This window comes from Babylonia areolata, chromosome 17, assembly GCF_041734735.1.
Source record: "Babylonia areolata isolate BAREFJ2019XMU chromosome 17, ASM4173473v1, whole genome shotgun sequence".
In the NCBI taxonomy this organism is placed as follows: domain Eukaryota; kingdom Metazoa; phylum Mollusca; class Gastropoda; order Neogastropoda; family Buccinidae; genus Babylonia; species Babylonia areolata.
In genome coordinates, this window is record NC_134892.1 from 1,939,634 (window position 1) to 1,958,561 (window position 18,928).

At 44.8% G+C, this 18,928-nt stretch overlaps 1 protein-coding gene across 1 annotated transcript in view; it reads left to right on the forward strand.

The window, feature by feature from the left end:
- Positions 1 to 18,928, forward strand: part of LOC143291576 (uncharacterized) — an 80,200-nt gene that overhangs the window by 14,677 nt on the left and 46,595 nt on the right. Inside the window, exons 3-7 of the mRNA XM_076601503.1 lie at positions 8,858 to 9,019; positions 10,585 to 10,709; positions 12,241 to 12,364; positions 15,850 to 16,160; positions 16,686 to 16,863. Of these exons, the coding sequence (XP_076457618.1) occupies positions 8,858 to 9,019; positions 10,585 to 10,709; positions 12,241 to 12,364; positions 15,850 to 16,160; positions 16,686 to 16,863 (900 nt within the window). The remainder of the gene's footprint in view (positions 1 to 8,857; positions 9,020 to 10,584; positions 10,710 to 12,240; positions 12,365 to 15,849; positions 16,161 to 16,685; positions 16,864 to 18,928) is intronic.

Genomic DNA, 18,928 nt, shown 5'->3' on the forward strand with positions numbered 1-18,928 from the left:
TATATGCAGACCTACTAGTGCCTGAACCCCTTTTGTGTGTATACACATGCAGAAGATGAAATATGCACGTTAAAGATCCTGTGATCCATGTCAGTGTTCGGTTCGGTGAGTTATGAAGACAAGAACATTCCCAGCATGCACACCCCCAAAAATGAGCATTGCTGCCTACATAGCAGGGTATATAAACAAAAACGGTCATGAATACATGTAGAAATGTTACATGTCTGCGTGAGTGTGTGTGTGTGTGTGTGTGTGACTGAAACCTCATTGAATGACACAGGAAATGAATGACAAATACCCAATGGCAGCTGTCAGGCTCTACCAAGGTAGGTAGCCTGTTTTGCAACTGACTCCATATTTGTAAAGTGCATAGAGCTTTGTCTCTGACCGAAGACAGGTGCTATATGAATATATTCATATCATCATCATCAACTTCACTTAAAATTTACACAGGAACATTCATCAGACTTCCAGTGATTGACTGTGAAGTTTGCCTCCTTTGGCCTGTGTTGGGAACAGTAACTTGGTTCACACGGAAGCTTTTTGCTGGATTTTTACGCGGTTCGTTCAGTGCACCGCATTAACCGCATAATGTATGTGGTGTCTCAAGAAAATGTTCTGCGTTTGAGCGATCTGGCTGCTTCATATGGCACATCTGCTGAACCCACTGCGGAAATGAAAGAAGCAGGCTGTCGTGAGAAAAGAAAACTGCAGAATGTGGTTGCCTGTTTTAAGTTTAATTGTGGGAAAGTAAACACAGTGGAATGTGTTTGGAGATGGTGGTGACATGGCAGGCAGCAGAGACGGCAAAGACATTGCCACAGTGTCAACTGGAAGTTTGAGACTAATTTCTGTGTGATATTTTAGCATGGTCCTTTCTTATTGGAATCATTCTGTTTTCTTTCTTCTGTAAGCTTGTTTGGTGCCTGTTTGTGTAACTGTAAGACTGTTGAGTTAAGAGAATGTGTGTGTGTGTGTGTGTGTGTGTGTGTGTGCATGCATGTATACATGTGTGTGTGTGTATGATTGAGACTGACTCAAGATTTGTGCAGTTGTGATGCTCACATGTGATCTGTGCCTTTTTTTATGTCTAGAACAAAATAGTGTGTGCGTGTGTGTGTGTGTGTTTGTGTGTGTGTGTGCATGTGTGCACGCACATGTGCCATGCATGTGTGTGAAGCCTGTGCGTGTGCTTGCCGAAGTGTTGTGCATGCATGTGTGCCGATCCACCCGGATTGTGGATTGCTGTCCACCTGATTCTGTCCTTCGAAACTTTAGAGCAGAGTTAAGTTTACCCTTTAAAATGAGAAACTTTGGGTAGGAATACCCCTTTGAAAGAAAAAAAGTGTTGGTGAGGTACAGTAGTTTGTGACTGTGGGAGAGGATATGAGGATGCATCATAAACTGTTAAAGCAAGATTGTGTTCCTCATTGCCTGTCTGTCTGTCCTCTGTCTTTTGTCTTAGTGTCTGTCTATCACTCTCATATAATTTCTTCCTCCTTTCCTTTTCTCCTCCTCTCTGTCAGTCCTTATGAACTGCCGGTGTCAGGACTGTGGCAGAGGAACTATTACCTGGCTGTGTATGGGAGACTTGAGAGGACTGGCTCTGGGGAGTAATAATAATCATTTGAGCTCCCTCTTACAAGGAGATAAGAACTCAGTTTCAGTTTCAGTAGCTCCAGGAGGCGTCACTGCGTTCGGACAAATCCACATACGCTACAACACATCTGCCAAGCAGATGCCTGACCAGCAGCGTAACTCAACGCGCTTAAAGAATTCAATAAGTATTCATTCTTATTCTTATTCTTCCCATTATCATTATTATTGTTATTATCATCATCATCATCATTATTGTTATTAGTTGTATTATTATTGTTACTACTATCAGTAGAAGTATTATTATGGTGATTGTTGTTGTTGTTGTTATCAACACTACTGTAATGGTGCAGATGATGATGGGTCAGGGCAGTGTTTCTGCTTCTCCTTTTACTTTTTTTCTTCATTGTTATGAACTCCTTCCTCCTCTTGCCATCACCTCACCCCACCACTCCACCCCACTCTCTACCTTTCTTTCTTCCACAGCCCCCCCCACCCCCACCCCACCCCCACCCCCCTTCTTCTTCTGCGTTCACTCGTATGCACACGAGTGGGCTTTTACGTGTATGACCGTTTTTACCCCCCACCATGTAGGCAGCCATACTCCGTTTTCGGGGGAGTGCATGCTGGGTATGTTCTTGTTTCCATAACTCACCGAACGCTGACATGGATTACAGGATCTTTAACGTGCGTATTTGATGTTCTGCTTGCATATATACACACAAAGGGGGTCCAGGCACTAGCAGGTCTGCACATATGTTGACCTGGGAGATCGTAAAAATCTCCACCCTTTACCCACCAGGCGCCGTCACCGTGATTCGAACCTGGGACCCTCAGATTGACAGTCCAACGCTTTAACCACTCAGCTATTGCGCTCGTCACCCCGCCCCCCCGACCCCCCTTTTTTTCTCAGTTACAGCGGAAGCTGTTTCCATGTGCCTCTACCCCACCCCCCACCCCTCCCTTTCTCTCTTTTCCCCTCTTCCTCCCTGTGGTGTCCCCCACCTCACCCACCCCACCTTACCCTGTCTCTTCCCACTTGCAAGTCTCCCAGTGTCTTTCTCCTCTCTCTGTTTTTTGGGAGAGATTTATGGTGGTTGTGCAAGATTCAAAAAGAAAGGAGACGGTGCAGAACCATGTGCGGAAATGTTCTTCACATACGTGGGGGCGTTCAGGGCCTTTGGTGTTTAGAGGCTGAGTGGAGAAACATGCAGCATAAATTATACATATTACATGTATGCATGGGTGTGACTGTGTCACTCTAAGGAAGACAGGGCCTGTCACTGCGTATGAAGGGCTGTTGTGCGTTTGCTGTCTTTCACTGTGCCTGTGCATGTGTGTGTGTGTGTGTGTGTGTGTGTGTGTGTATGTGTGTGTGTGTGTGAAGTGTTAGACAGTAAACTAATAGAAGTTTATGCCATGGGTAGGGATTTGAATCATTTCACATTGCTTATTTATAATTAAAAAACAAAAATAACAAAAAACAACAACCTAAACAAACAAAAACCCACCATATGCTCACACGCATGCACACACACACGCATGTTCACACACACACACACACACCAGAAGGTAATATGTGCACATATTTTCCAGTAAAGAAACCAGAAGATGAGGCCATTTGGACTGTACAATGGTAAACAAGTGCAGGACCTACCCTTTGAACACAGCTCAAAGATTGCGATGAACAATGCACTGCACAACATGTGTGAGTTTCAGTTTGATTTTCTCAAGGAGGAGTCACTGTGTTCGGATATATATACACGCTACACCACATCTGCTAGGCTGATGTCTGACCAGCAGCATAACCCAACACGCTTTGTCAGGCCTTGAGTGCATGTATATAATCATACTTGTGTATCTATCACAGTGGATTTCTTCTACACAATTATGCAAGAAAACAACTCTCTTGTTGCCATTGGTTCTTTTCCAATGCGCCAAGTGCATGATGCACTCGGGACCTTGGTTTATCGTCTCATTCAAACAATTAGACCCGTCGTGATTTTCCAGTCAAACTTGGGAGAGAGGGCGAGAGTGGGATTCTTCTTCTTCTTCTGCATTCACTCGTATGCACACGAGTGGGCTTTTACGTGTATGACCGTTTTTACCCCGCCATGTAGGCAGCCATACTCCGTTTTCGGGGGTGTGCATGCTGGGTATGTTCTTGTTTCCATAACCCACCGAACGCTGACATGGATTACAGGATTTTTAATGTGCGTATTTGATTTTCTGCTTGCATATACATACGAAGGGGGTTCAGGCACTAGCAGGTCTGCACATATGTTGACCTGGGAGATCGTAAAAATCTCCACCCTTTACCCACCAGGCGCCGTCACCGTGATTCGAACCCGGGACCCTCAGATTGACAGTCCAACGCTTTAACCACTCGGCTATTGCGCCCGTCGAGAGTGGGATTGGAACCCAGACAGATTGTGAGCTCACAAATATTATATAATTATCTGTTGACAGATAAAGGGCACAGACAAACATTAATCAACTGAAGAATCATTGAGTGATTTGCTGACATACTTCAGCTTGTTTATTGTTGGTTACTTTGTTCTGTTCCAAAGCTGTATAATGAGTGTTGACATTGTGACAAAGGTCAGCGTCCTTGCGCAGTCTTTATCTTCTTCCATTTCAGTACCCGGGCTCATTACCAGACATGTTGTGAATATCATTTTGTTAATCAGACTTCATTTGTACCTCGGTGTGGGGGTGTTCGTGTGGGTGTGCATGCACAAGCATGTGCTTATGAAGGTATGTGATTGAAAGTGTGTGTGTGTGCTATGTGCAGGAGTGAGTGTGCATGTGTGTATATGTTTGAATATATCCAAGATTTTGACTGCCCCCACGGTCTCGGAACACCCCCAGCACACACACACACACACACACACACACTCCCCTGCCCCCCACACATTCACACACATGTATGCACTCACACACAGACACACACACACACACACACACACACACACACACACACACACTTTCTTCTTCTTCTTCTTCTTCTTCCATCCAAACCAATAAATCTGAGTAACAAACGATGCTGGAATGTGCGAACTGAGGCAAAGCACCACGATGATGAAAGCTTCTCTGCTTGGTCGTGGAGCTAGAAAGAAGAAGAAGAAGAAGAAGAGTTGACCTTTACAGGCTGTGAGGGCTGGATGGTGGAGAAAGAAGAGAGTGTGGATGAGAGGTGGTTGGGGCATTAGGTCTGTCAGTCCCCGAACCAGGCAGCACTCACCCACAGAACGCCAGCTCCAAGGTGACACCACTGTCACCCCCTCCCTCCCCAGCCCCTACACGTCCCCCTCCACCTCTCCATTCCAGGCTGTCATTAACTGGTGTGATGTTTTATGGTAGTGACCGTGAAAAGTTGGTGTTACAGTGATGATTGGGGACCGTAAAACACTGGCTGCTGGTGTGTGTGGAGGGGAGGGAGGGAGAGGTCAGGGTGGCCTTTTGATGGGAGTTCGGCTGAGAAATGATGTCATCTTTTTTGTGGTGCATTGTTTTTTTTCTTTTGTTTTTTTTTTCCTTCTTTCTTGTTGTTGTTAAGAGATTTTTGTTTTTGTTGTTTTTTTGTTTTTGTTTATCTTTCTCTCTGTGTGTCTCTCTGTCTCTGTATCTGTCTGTCTATCTGTCTGTCTCTCTTTCTCTCTCTCTCTCCGACTCTCTTTTTTTCTCTCTCCCTCTGTCTCTCTCCTCCACTCTCTCTCACTGTCTCTCCCTGTGTTTGTCTTTCTGTCTGCCTCTGTCTGTGTCTCTCTCATATATATTTGCATTCACCATTTTCATTTGTTATTCTGATGTTTGTTATGCAATGAAAGTTTGTTGACGCATTCACCCATGTCATAAGGACCTCATGGCCAATGACATTAAAGTGTCAGACTAAAGCGTCTCTGTTTCTCTGTCTCTCTCACTTCACGGTGATGACTTGTGTTTCAGACTGCCTGTATAATTGTCCTTGTACTCCCTACCTCCCGATCCCCCAACCCCCACCCCCTTGACACGGGCAAATGGCCTAGTCATTAAAATGTTAGAGTTTGAGTTCGAGTTCTGTCTCTCTGTGTCTCACTGTCTTTGTCTGTCTGGATGTTTGTCTGCATGTGTCTGTGTCTGTCTGGTGTCTGTTTCTGTGTCTGTCCTGATGTCTGTATGTGTCTCTGCCTGGATGTCCGTCTGTCTCTGTCCAGCCATGCGTCTCTGTGTGTCTGTCTGTCTCTGTGTCTCTGGCCTTGTCCTGCTCACCCTGTTTCCTGTATTGACGTAATCACAATGGTCATTTGTGCTGAATTTTGTTTTTCTTTGTGTGGAGTCTTCCAAGGGGAGGCTGTCAGGTAGGGGAGGAGACAGGAATAGAGTTCTAAGACTAAGAGAGAGGAAAGAGGGGGGGTTGGGGGGGGGGATTGTTGGGGAAGGGTAGGATAGGTTTTGATGAAAACAATGCTGTCAAACAAAAAAAAACAAAAAACAAAAAATAATATAGAATTAGTAAGCTGTCACATCTCCGAGCAAAAAGTTTTGGTTTCTCAATTGTAAAAAGAATTTTTTTCAGACAAAAGAAAAAAAATGTAGATGGTTCACTGAAGGGGTTTTAAAGCAGAATACACAGTTACTACTGTTACTCCTATTTGATGTAAAATGAAACAATGCGGCTGTTGTTTTTGTTGCTGCTGCTGCTGTTGCCACTCCAACTAAACTAACAACTACTGCTGCTGATGCAGCAACAACAACAGCTGTAAGAACTACTACTGTACTCCTGCTACTCCTACCACTACCACTTTTAGTATTACAGCTTAACAACTACAACAACAAACAACAGATGTGATTTTACTGAATGCAGCCATACAGTGCAGTTGGTGTACATGCACATCGAGCAACTAAATCAGAATATTTCACAGGGAATGGACTGTGGTGTGTGTGCATGTGTACGTGTGTGTGTATGTGTGCATATATGTGCATGTGTGTGAGTATATATACATGTGTGAGTGTGCATATGAGCATGTACATCTGTGTGTGTGAGTATGTGTGTGTGAGCGTGTGCATGTGTGTGCATATGTGTGTGTGTGTGTGAACTCAGACGTGTGTATCTGTGTGCATGCATGTGTGTGTGTATATGTGCACATATGTGCATGTGTGTGAGAAAATGTGTGAGTGTGCATGTGAGCATGTACATCTGTGTGTGTGAGTATGTGCCTGTGAGCGTGTGCATGTGCGTGCATGCATGTGTGTACAGTGTGTGCTTGTGAAAAGAAGAATCAAAGAGGCAACAAACTGATGAACAGAAAACCCCTCACACTGAATTGACAGGAAGGTGTTTGTTCTGACGGCAGCAGAGACCTTGGGAGGGAGTGGAAGGTGAAGAAGTGGGGGTGTGGGTGAGGGTGAAGGGCTTTGATTGGTGGAGTGGAGTGTCAGCTGACCTATTGGATGATGGGTTGTTTTCTTCTTCCCCTCCTCCAGGAATTGCTAGAGTCAGGGGATTGTGTGGTGTGTGTGTGGTGGGGGGGTGGGGGGGGATTTTGTGGGGGGAGTTGTGTTTGTGTGTGTGTCTGTGTGGGGGGTTAGTGTGTGTGGAGTTTTGTGTGTGTGTGTGGTCGTGTGTGTGACTGTGTGTTTAGTTGTGTGTACATGGTGTGGTGTACGGAGTTGTGTGTGTGCATGTGTTTGGGGGGGTTTGGCGAGTGGGGGTGGGGTGGGGGTGGGGATGTGTATACAGTGTGTGTGTGTGTGTGTGTGTGTGTGGTTTGTGTTGAGTCTATGTTTGTGTGGTAAGATTGTGCGTCAAGTCAGTGGTGACAGCCTTGTGAATAAAACACAAGCAGGGCAGAGCAGATTGACCGGAATGGAGGAGTAGGGTGGGTGGGCATGGGGAAAGGTTCCATTTTGATTGGTGGAGGAGGGGTTGGGGGCAGAAGAGAGAGTTTTTAAAACTGTCCTTTCCAGTCATTATTAGTAATATAACACATTTTACTCATATTTGCTAATATAGTTTGGAAAATATATCTTAACCCAGAATAAAAAATTAAGAAAAAAGGAACGAAATGCTTCCTCAGAAGCACTTCTTTTTTTTTTTTATCACAGCATTGCCACTTGATGCCACCACACACACAACCCCTGTCCCTATCATTTCCATCTGTCATCAGCCTCCCCATCCCAATGGAATGATGGGAGTTTTAACGACCTCGTAGCCAGAACTGTGAAGGTCAAGGTGCATACATGTGCAGTCACGAGTTTGCTGTATTGTGTCACTTTTTCTTTTCTAGCAGCAAATCGTTTGTGTGAAATTTGGGCTCTCTTCTCCCCCCCCCCCCCCCCCACCTCCCCCAACCCTCCCACCTCCCCCATCACCATCATCATCATCATTGTTATTTTGTTGCGTGTTTGGGTCTTGGATATTTTTGCTTTTGCATTGGAAAAAAATCTATGTTCACTGTATTTGAATCACACTTAGCATGTAGGATGGGCATGATAGCCGACGTCTTGAGCTTGAAAGATTGAGGGTCCCGTGTTCAGATCTGAACAGTAGTGGCTGTGGGTTAAGGTTGGAGACCAGTTATCAGGTGTACTACACCTGACTGTCGTATAGTGCTATCGCATTGCAGTGTAGTATATTACAGTGCTGCACAGTACATCACAGTGCAGAACTGTACACATTACAATATAATGGATAACACCATGACATAATACAGTACAATACAATGCAATACAGTATGGTGCAGTTAAGAACAACCCAGTACATTGTAATACACAGTTTGCAATACAATGGAATAGACTATAGTGCAATACAATAATACAGTACAGTGCAGAACAATATAAGTTTGATAGTTGTATCTGATTAAGACCATCAGGACAGCAGAGGAGGCAACTACCGTCCCATATGTCTGAGCCATAATTTAATTATAGTGGAGTCAGTGTCTTGCCTAGGTTACATCCCCACTCTCTTGGCCAAGGGTTTTTTTTAGGACAGTCGGCATTGGGATGGTTCCCAAAGGCCAACTAACCCCCAAAGCTGAAGCGTTTAGAGCTAGTGCAATCTTGCCTCCTAGTCTGAGTCATAGTCCTTCACAAACAGCTAAGCTGTAAATGAATTCCCAGTGGAAAAACCACTGATCATACAGCTCTCACTTTGCTGTTGGCACAACTGTAAGCTTTCATCAATCTCTGATATGAGCCAGGTGTTGAGCCATACATAATGTGATACACAGTCGTAACAGCTTGTAACCCTTCCTTCACCATGTTACTGTGTCTGTTTCAGATCATCTGGTGGCCCATGGGCGAATGAACGAGCGTGAGGCGAGACGAAAGTTCCGACAGATTGTTTCGGCGGTAGCTTACTGTCACAGCCGTCATGTTGTCCATCGGGATCTCAAGGCAGAGAATTTACTGCTGGACGCTAACCTTAATATTAAAATTGCTGGTGAGTTGCCCTTCCTGAACACAGAGATGTTAAACTTAAAGCAAGGAAAACATGTGTAATGTTGTTAATTAGTTCAGAAATTCTGTTCTTACACATGCTCATATTCACACTTATACACACATGCATGTGCATACCTGCAGTTGTTCACACATGCATCCACACATACCAGAGTGTGTGCGCTTAACAAATGTATATGATTACACACATGCACAAATGATGTGCTTGTGTATGTACACAAACACATCTTCACATGTACATACACTCTTACAATGATTCAATCAGGTACACATGTATGCATGCAAACACATGCTTGCACACACACACTACTTCACTCTCTTTCTTTCTCAGTCTCTTACTCACAAATATATTCTCACAAGATGTGATTGATAATAATGATAAGAATAATAATGATATTTATTTAGCACTGAATCTTGTGCAGAGACAAATCAAAGTGCTTTCACACCAGTCATTCACACACATGCATAACTCTAAAACTGGAGCATGTTCAGTCTTGGAATAATGTATTGGAGAGAATTTGACAAGTTAAAGGAAAGAGAGAGTGAAGGATGTGTAAGTGCATGTTTGTGCTGGAACGACAGACAGACAGACAGACAGGCTGATAGAGCCCAGAGAGAGAGAAAGAGAATGAACAAACAAAATTTAATTTTTCCAGGGTATTGAGACAAGCACAATAATAAGAATCTTTTTTTTTTCACCCAGCCCTGGGGTTCAAAATGAAGAAAGAAAAGCACAAGAAAAAACAAAGAGAGAAAATTGAAATAGGAAGAAGAGAGGAAGAGGGGATGGGGGAATAAAGAAGAGAAAAGATGAAAAGAGAGTAAGAGAGAGAGAAGAGAGACTGAGAGACAGACTGGCAGGCAGACAGAGAGGAGGGAGGGAGGGCAGACACAGATAATCTTGGTGAAGAAAAAAGGTGAACAATCACACAGAAAGAAAGAGAAGTGGATGAACAGATTGAAAAAAAAAAAAAAATTCCATGATCATGTATTTTGAACAGGTTTATATTCTAATAAGATGGGAAATAATGTGTGTTCTTTCTTTAACATCTTTTCACTTTGAGTGATATAATACATGTCATGTGAGTGAGTGTCTGTGTCTGTGTCAGTGTGAGTTAGGGTTGGAGGTGGTGGCTAAAGGGGAATACACAGAAATAAAGAGAAAAAAAAGAAAGGGATAAACTAGAACAGTGGAATCAACAATTCGTAGGTCTATCTGTATAACGGCAGTCAACAACATGAACTCCAATATGAAAAAAAAAATAATAAAATAAAATTCAATATCAGAAGTTCACATCACAGAAACACTCCGACTGGACTATGTAACAGGGATTCTGCAATTTCAGTCAACAGTAATTGGTTGGACATTGTTTCTTTTAATATGTTTTGTTCTGAAAATTTTCTAACTTTACATGACTTTGGAAGTAACCTTTGGAAATAATGTGTGTGTGTGTGTGTGTGATGTTTGTGCTTGTGTTTGTGTGTGTGTGTGTGTGTGTGTGCGTGTGTGTGTGTGCGCACATGTGCGTGAATGTGTGTTGGGAACAGATTTTGGGTTCAGTAACTTCTTCAATCCGGCCACCCCTTTAAAAACGTGGTGCGGCAGTCCCCCCTACGCTGCTCCAGAGCTCTTTGAGGGCCGAGAATACGATGCACCCAAAGTGGATGTGTGGGTACGTATGTAATCACTGTAAATTAAAGAAGGTAAAGGTAGAAATGTGGCTATTTACACACAGTGATGTGTGTATGTATGTATGTATATGTACACACACACACACACACACACACACACACACACACACACACACACACACACACACACATATATATATATATATATATATATATATATATATATATATTATATACCTAAGATATGAGTGGATGTATGGGTAAACACATCTAGTGAGCATGAGTGAGGTGCTTGGCATTCAAAGTATTGATAGATGTAACAGTATGTGTTTATTCTGCACTGAAGGCGTATGTTGATGAATGAGTGTGTACACCCAGTGAGTTAGAAATTTGCATTTGATAGTATGTATAGTTCTGTGGGTATGTCCTCTTGGTGATTTTAGCTTCTTTTTTTTCCCTATTAGTATGTACTTTGCTCTTCATAATTATATGTGGAGAATATGTTGCAGTAAAATTGGGTACCAGGCAATATAATTACATAGGATTGTGTTATTTTGTTCTTTTCTGTCATTGTGTTCTGATCATCATTGTGTGTTATTTTGTTTTGTGTCATTGTGTGTTGAAGGTCAGAGTGTGTTATTTTGCTCTTTTGTGTCATTGTGTTCTGTCATAGTGTGTTATTTTGTTCTTTTGTGTCATTGTGTTCTGTCATAGTGTTAATTTTGTTTTTTTGTGTTATTGTGTGCTGTCATAGTGTGTTATTTTGTTCTTTTGTGTCATTTTGTTCTGACTGTCAGTGTGTTAATTTTGTTCTTTTGTGTCATTGTGTGTTGACTGTCATACTGTTATTTTGTTCTTTTGTGTCATTGTGTTCTGACTGTCAGACTGTGTTATTTTGTTCTTTTGTGTCACTGTGTTGTGACGGTCAGACTGTGTTATTTTGTTCTTTTGTGTCATTGTGTTCTGACTGTCAGACTGTGTTATTTTGTTCTTTTGTGTCATTGTGTTCTAACTGTCAGAGTGTGTTATTTTGTTCTTTTGTGTCATTGTGTTCTGACGGTCAGACTGTGTTATTTTGTTCTTTTGTGTCATTGTGTTCTGACGGTCAGACTGTGTTATTTTGTTCTTTTGTGTCATTGTGTTCTGACGGTCAGACTGTGTTATTTTGTTCTTTTGTGTCATTGTGTTCTGACGGTCAGACTGTGTTCTTTTGTTCTTTTGTGTCATTGTGTTCTGACTGTCAGACTGTGTTATATTGTTCTTTTGTGTCATTGTGTTCTAACTGTCAGAGTGTGCTATTTTGTTCTTTTGTGCCATTGAGTTCTAACTGTCAGACTGTTATTTTGTTCTTTTGTGTCATTGTGTTCTGACGGTCAGACTGTGTTATTTTGTTCTTTTGTGTCATTGTGTGATGATGGTCAAAGTGTGCTATTTTGTTCTTTTGTGTCATTGTGTTCTAACTGTCATAGTATTATTTTGTCGATTTGTTTCATTGTGTTCTGACTGTCAGCGTGTTTTATGTTGTTCTTTTGTGTCATTGTGTGCTGACGGTCAGAGTGTGTTATTTTGCAGAGTCTGGGTGTGGTCCTGTATGTGTTAGTGTGCGGTGCTCTCCCTTTTGACGGCAACACGCTGCAGTCGTTGAGGCGACGGGTCCTCAGTGGGAAGTTCCGTATTCCCTTCTTCATGTCCACAGGTAACCATGGAGATTTGCTGGAGGGTTCTGAGTATGTGTGTGTGTGTGTATGTGCAGGGATGGAGGGAAGGGGCGTTGTGTGTGAGTGTGTGTAGGGGAGGATGGGGGGTTTGTGTGTGTGTGTGTAAGGGAGGGGTGTTGTGTGTGTGTGTGTGTGTGTGTGTGTGTGTGTAGGGGGAGTTTGGGTGTGTGTGTGTGTGTTTTCTTATGTATGTGTATATTATATGTGTGCATGTATTTTTCTTATGTATGTGTGTATATTTGTGTGTGTGTTTTTTGTTTTTTTTATATGTGTGTGTTCACGCATGGAAGCATTCCACCAGCGGACTTGGTTCTGGGTAGTCTTTACACAGACCCAGTGTATCATTTAGTTTGTTGTGTCTTTACCAAAAGTCAGTTGCATTACATGTACAGCCAGAATATAGGGCATGCCCGATTTGATGCTGGAAAACCCATAGAATTATTTCCCACTTTTGAGTTCAAAGATGGTATTGAAAATACTGCATTCCAAGTTTGTTGCTGAAATCCCATAGATGCATCATTCCCACTTCTGAGTTCAAAGATGGTGTTGAAAAAACAGCATTCCAAGTTTGTTGCTGAAATCCCATAGATATATCATTCAAAGATGGTGTTGAAAAAAACGGCATCCCAAGTTTGTTGCTGAAAAGCCCATAGAATTATCATTCCCACTGTTAAGTTCAAAGATGGCGAGGAGCTGTCAATAGTATGTCACTGTGTTGCCTCTGACCTCAAAAGATTCCTCTGTTACTGTTGGCAGTTCAGACGTTAGTGCTCAGTCTTTCAGTATTGACAGGGACAACCATTTTGTTGCCATAGGTTCTTCTGCATGTGCTAGGTGCATGCAACACAAGGGACCTTAGGTTTATCGTCTCATCCTGATGACAAGTATCCAGACCAGCATTCAAGGTCTTGTGGAGGGGAAGAAAATTCTGTTGAGTGTAGGATTCGATCCCGTACCCTCAGTTTCTCTTGCTTCCTAGGCGAATGTGTTACCATTAGGCCACCAGCTGCTGTGCCCTCTGTGCCATCTGACGTGTACAGGACGGTGATAGTGCAGACTTTGTTAACAGCCACAGACAGGGTTTCTTTACCTGTGTGCAACTTGATCATACATAAAATTTTGTGGATTAGGAGTCCCCTTTGTGTTAGAAACAGAGAGGACAACACAAAAAAAAGTATCATAGAAAAGCCTGGATATTAGCAGGATACAATATCCTTCCCAGCATTGATTGTGTGAAGGGCATGTTTGAAGCTGAAGTGCACAGCGACGCTGAACGGATAATCAGCCGGATAATCAGCCGTGTGGGTTCCTCTCGGCACACCTCCTGTGTTTCTTGGGTGTCAGAATGGGAGGGTGTCAGTGTCGGAACATGCTCAGGTTACTAATGACTCTAAACGCTGACATGGACAGCTGGGGTAGATGTTGGGGTGAAGGGGTGGGGTGGGGGGTTAAGTGTGTTCTGACCAATGTGTCAGTAGCTGTGCCAGTCAAACAAACAGTTCAGTATAAAAATTTGAAAAAAGTTTGCATGTCAGCAGCTGTTACTGTCAAACAGTTTAATAATAATGAAAAAAAAATCCAAAAAGCTCTTTATATGCTGAAGCTGTTGTTAGTGTTATCATGTATGTTTGACGCATACAGATGCATTTGGAGTCTTCACTTCAATTATATTTTGGTAACAATGGAGTTTTTTGGGGGAGGGTGGGGGGTATTTGTTTATAGTGATTTTGTATTCACTGTTAATGTCACATGTTGTTGACAGTTGTATGGCGATGAGGCTCTTAGTATGTGTGTAGCAGTACTTTTGCTTTTTCTCTTTTCTTTTAGAACAGTTTGAAATCCTGATTGAATCAGAAAATCATAATTTTATTTTAACCTGACAAAGCCCATGTCTACCGCTTTGTACAGAAATCCTCCTTACCCTGTCCTGTGCGAAGAGCAGATCCAACCATAACCCACAGCATAATTTCCTCCATGGATTAAAAACCAACAAAACCCTAGTGTGGTATTGTATTGTGTTAGGAAGGTTCCATGGCAGAATCTGCTTGGCGTTGGGACTTGTGATTCAGTGTTCAGGGTTCACCAGTGATCAGAGTTCAAGGCCCTGTTTCGGCATGGTGATGTGTCCATAGGTAGGGCACTGCACACTTGTTTTCCTCAAGGGCACCCGGCATAATTTCCTTCTTGTATTGTTAAAAATAAATAAATAAATAAAAGTATTACGTTAACAGTATTATATTTCAGCATGCCCACACCAGTACGTGTACAAATCTCTTTTGTCGGGGAAGGTTGAATTTGCTTAAAACAGCAGGAGAGGACTGGGCCCTGCCTTGCTATGCCAAGCCCTAGACACAAATGTATATGAATCGACAGCCAGTGATGGTGGAAACAGGCTATAGGATCTTTTAACTCACTCCGCACGAATAGTTTTCTCCCTTGCTTTTCCTTACAGACGACCCATTTGTTTGGGTCAGGACAAAAATCACAAAAAATACAAAACATAAAGTAACTGAATGAAACTCACTGTACTTGACCCACTGACCCCTCTCCTCACATTGTATGAACACCCACCCCCTTCCCTCTTCACTGCTTTCAGAAGCTGAGTCACTATCAGTACCTTCTTGCTGATAGCTTTCTTCACTGCAGATACTTTGTTCAATGTCTTCATCATCCTCGTTGATGTCGAAACCTTCAGTTTGAAGCATTTCAGTCACTTCAGCAGTGGTAAAAGCCACTGTCTTGATCTAGTTTGCGACAAAAATTTCCACTTTTATCGCCTGCTGTGCCTGTTTCGATACGTATACAGATGAGCTTGTCATGTGGGGTCCTGAACTCGCTGTGGAGTGTGTTGTTACAGAATCTCATGAAGAAACTTTCCATTTGACTCTTGACATGTTCGCAGTACCCGGTGTAGCTGTGATTGTCATGCTACCCCATGAGGAAGATGTGGAAAAATTTTTAATTGTCGAAAACTCTTGCATTCTGTCGTCCGGAACGCTACCTTACGTCAGGATTGCTATAGCGTTCCTTCGTCCGGAGTGAATTAACCAGCCTTTGCCGAGCCCCAGTCACACTGGATTTGAATGAATTCACTGCCCCTGATGGTCAGAAAAGGTGGTGGGGACCTTTATCCTTTAGCTGGGTGGTTTTCTTTTTTTTGGGGGGGCGGGGGGGGGGGGTTAAAATAAAGTTATGCACGTGTATGAATGACTGGCGTGTTTGTGCTTTGATTTGTCTCTGCACAAGATTCAGCTGTATATAAATAGTAGTAGTAGCAGTAGTAGTTGTCATATTTTGTAGCCTTTTGTATGGGCAGAATGCGAGGACCTGATCCAAAGCATGTTGGTGATGGACCTTTAAACTTTTAACCTTTGAACCTGTGGTGTGGGCAGAGTGCGAGGAGCTGATCCGAAGCATGCTGGTGGTGGTTAACCTTTAACCTTTGAACCTGTGGTGTGGGCAGAGTGCGAGGAGCTGATCCGAAGCATGCTGGTGGTGGACAGTGGTCGGCGCATCACGGTGCAGCAGATCGTGGCCCACGCCTGGATGAGGCCCGCAGGGGAGGAGCGCGAGGACCGCGAGTTCCAGCACCTCCTGCAGCAGTTCAACCACCCCGCACCTCCCCCTCCACCCCCTGCTGCCCCCCCCTCCCCCTCTACCCCCTCCCTGGAGTCGGTTGGGGCGGTGGTGGGTGCGGATCTGGAGGATCCCCTGTCGGAGCAGATCCTGGCCTACATGACGCAGCTTGGGCTGGATAGGCAGAGAACCGTGGAGGTCAGGGGGTTGGGGAGGGTGTGGAGGTGGGGGGGGAGGGCGGCGGAGTTTGTGGGGTGTGTTTTGTATGTGTCTCACTCACACAACTTTACTGCACACACTCATGACATCAATCAAAACTCGCTTACTTCTCACTCCCAAACTTCCATACCAGCACATAAATGAAGCTGTCAGCACAGACTCAATACAGCATTGATAGTAGCTCTGAAGAAAGGCATCCCTAGCCACAATAAACGTACAGGTGCACTTTTGGATGACTGTAGAACAGAGCTGTCCCGCTTAGTTTCACACAGGACCGTTAACCTATGAACTACGACTTTTTAAACTCGTGGTACGCTGTAGCGTGGTGTGTATCTGTAGCATACCACGGTAACGATGGTGTAGTGCGCATGAGGTACGCTGTAATGTATAGAAAAGAGTTAGATAAAACTCAGTACCATTCAGGTCTTTGCCTCCCAAGGCGGATGGACAGGCGTACGTCTTAACCACTGGGCCCCCCCCTGCCCCCTCCCTGTGTGTGTGCAGTCGGTGCAGGCCAACAGCTACGACCACCACAGCGCCATCTTCCACCTGCTGCTGGACAAGTGCCGCAAGCACCCCCGCTCCCTGTCCCAGCGCCTCGCCTCCACCGCCATCCACCCCCCACCAGAGCTGCCCATCGCCACCCGCACCCAGCGCCGCTCCTCCATCACCACTGGTGTCGGTAAGTCTGGTGTGGGGGTGTTGGGGGGTGGGGTGGGGGGTGAGTGTGGGAGGGGGGTTGTGTGGGTGTGTCATTGTGGGGGTGTGTGGGGGGGGGTGAGTGTGGGAGGGGGGTTGTGTGGGTGTGTCATTGTGTGTGTGTGGGTGTGTCACGGTGTGGGGGGGGTGTGGGGGGTGAGTGTGGGAGGGGGGTTGTGTGGGTGTGTCATTGTGTGGGGGTGGGGGGTGAGTGTGGGAGGGGGGTTGTGTGGGTGTGTCATTGTGGGGGGGTGGGGGGTGAGTGTGGGAGGTGGGTTGTGTGGGTGTGTCACTGTGTGGGTGTGCGGGTGGTGGTGGTCTTCCATCACCACTGGTGTCAGTGAGTGTAGCTCTGTGAGAGTGTGGGTGGGTGGGTGTGTATGTGGGTGGGTTTGGGGGCTGGGGGGGAGGGATTTGTGTGAATCACTGTGTGTGTGTGTGAGGGGGGTATTCTTCCATCACCACTGGTGTCAGTAGGTGTGCCTCTATGTGGGTGTGTTACTGTGGGAGTGTCACTGTGTGGGTGTGTGTGGAGGGGAGGTATTCTTCCATCACCACTGGTTTCGGTGAGTGTGGTTCTGTGTGGGTGTCGGGGTGTGTGTGTGTGTGTGTATTTCATCACCACTGGTGTTGGTCATTGTGGCTCTGGGTGGGTGTGGGTGTGTCACTGTGTGTGTGTGTGTGTGTGTGTGTATCGCTGTGTTTGTGGGTGTGTCACTGTGTGTGGGTGGGTGGGCGGTGGTCTTCCATCACCACTGGTGTCAGTGAGTGTGGCTCTGTGTGGGTGTGTGTGTGGGGGGGGAGGGGGTGTCTGGGTGTATCACTGTGTGTATGTGGGGGTGAGGGGGAGGGGGGTATTCTTCCATCAGCACTAGTGTCGGTGTGAGTGGATCTGGGTGTTGGTGTGGTGGGGGTGTGTATGTGTGGGTGTGTATGTAAATCTGGTTGTGTGTGTGTGTGTGTGTGTGCGTGTGGTTTTCCATCAGCACTGGTGTCAGTCGGTTTGGCTCTGTGTGGGTGTGTGTGTGTGTGTGTGGGGGGGGGGGGGGGGAGTCTTGGTGTGTGTGGATGGTTGGGTATGTGTGTCTGTGTGTGTGTGTGGTCTTCCATTACCACTGGTGTTGGTGAGTGTGTGTATAGGTGTGTGTGTGCGGGTGTGACTATGTGCGTATGTGTGTCACTGTGTGTGTGTCACTATAATGTCAGTGTGTACGAATGTGTGTCACTGTGTGTGTATTTGTTTCATCCCATTGTCTACACTGTTGTTAATGGCATTACCCCTCACTGCCGCTCACTGCATGGAAGTGTTCGTGGAAGAGGGTGGGAGGAATGTGGAAGGAGGGGGTGGTGAGGGGGGAGGGGGGGGGACACATTGTCACTGGGTAGGTGGAGACCGAGAGATCATGTACACAGTAATTAGGTCATGGGTACAGGTGAAACAGGCAGGCTGCATGAGAGAGACAGATAGATCTTGCAGTGCGTAATTAGGTCACAGGTACATTTGCACTGGCTTGACCCCCCATCCTCACCCACCACCACCACCACCCCAGTGGTCTGTTGACCCAGGCTGGGTGGTTGATAGGTTGGGTTTTTTTGGTTTTTTTGGTTTTTTTTTCTTTTATAAAAGACAGGTGGTCGAGAGTGCTTGTATCTTTTTGGGGCTTTTTTTTTTATCACCACCACCATTACCATTCCCTTGCCATCTGTTCAGTGTTCAGTGTGGTTATTTTGGTATCTCGGTCGGTTGTAAGTGGTTGCTCGTGCATGGACAAGTGTGGGGACAGTCACCCTGTGGAAATTCAAACACATGCATGCACATGTGAGCGCATGTGTTTATAACCACACACACGCACTGGCATGCACGCACACACACACACACACACACACACACACACACAGTTTGGGAACTCCAAAGAGAGCAGTTTGATATCAATCATACTGATTTCACCAAAGATGGCAACATAAATTCACTTAAGCCGCATGTACAAATTCATTTACAAGACAAATACTCTCATAAATAAAGAATATTGATAGAATGTGTAGAAGTG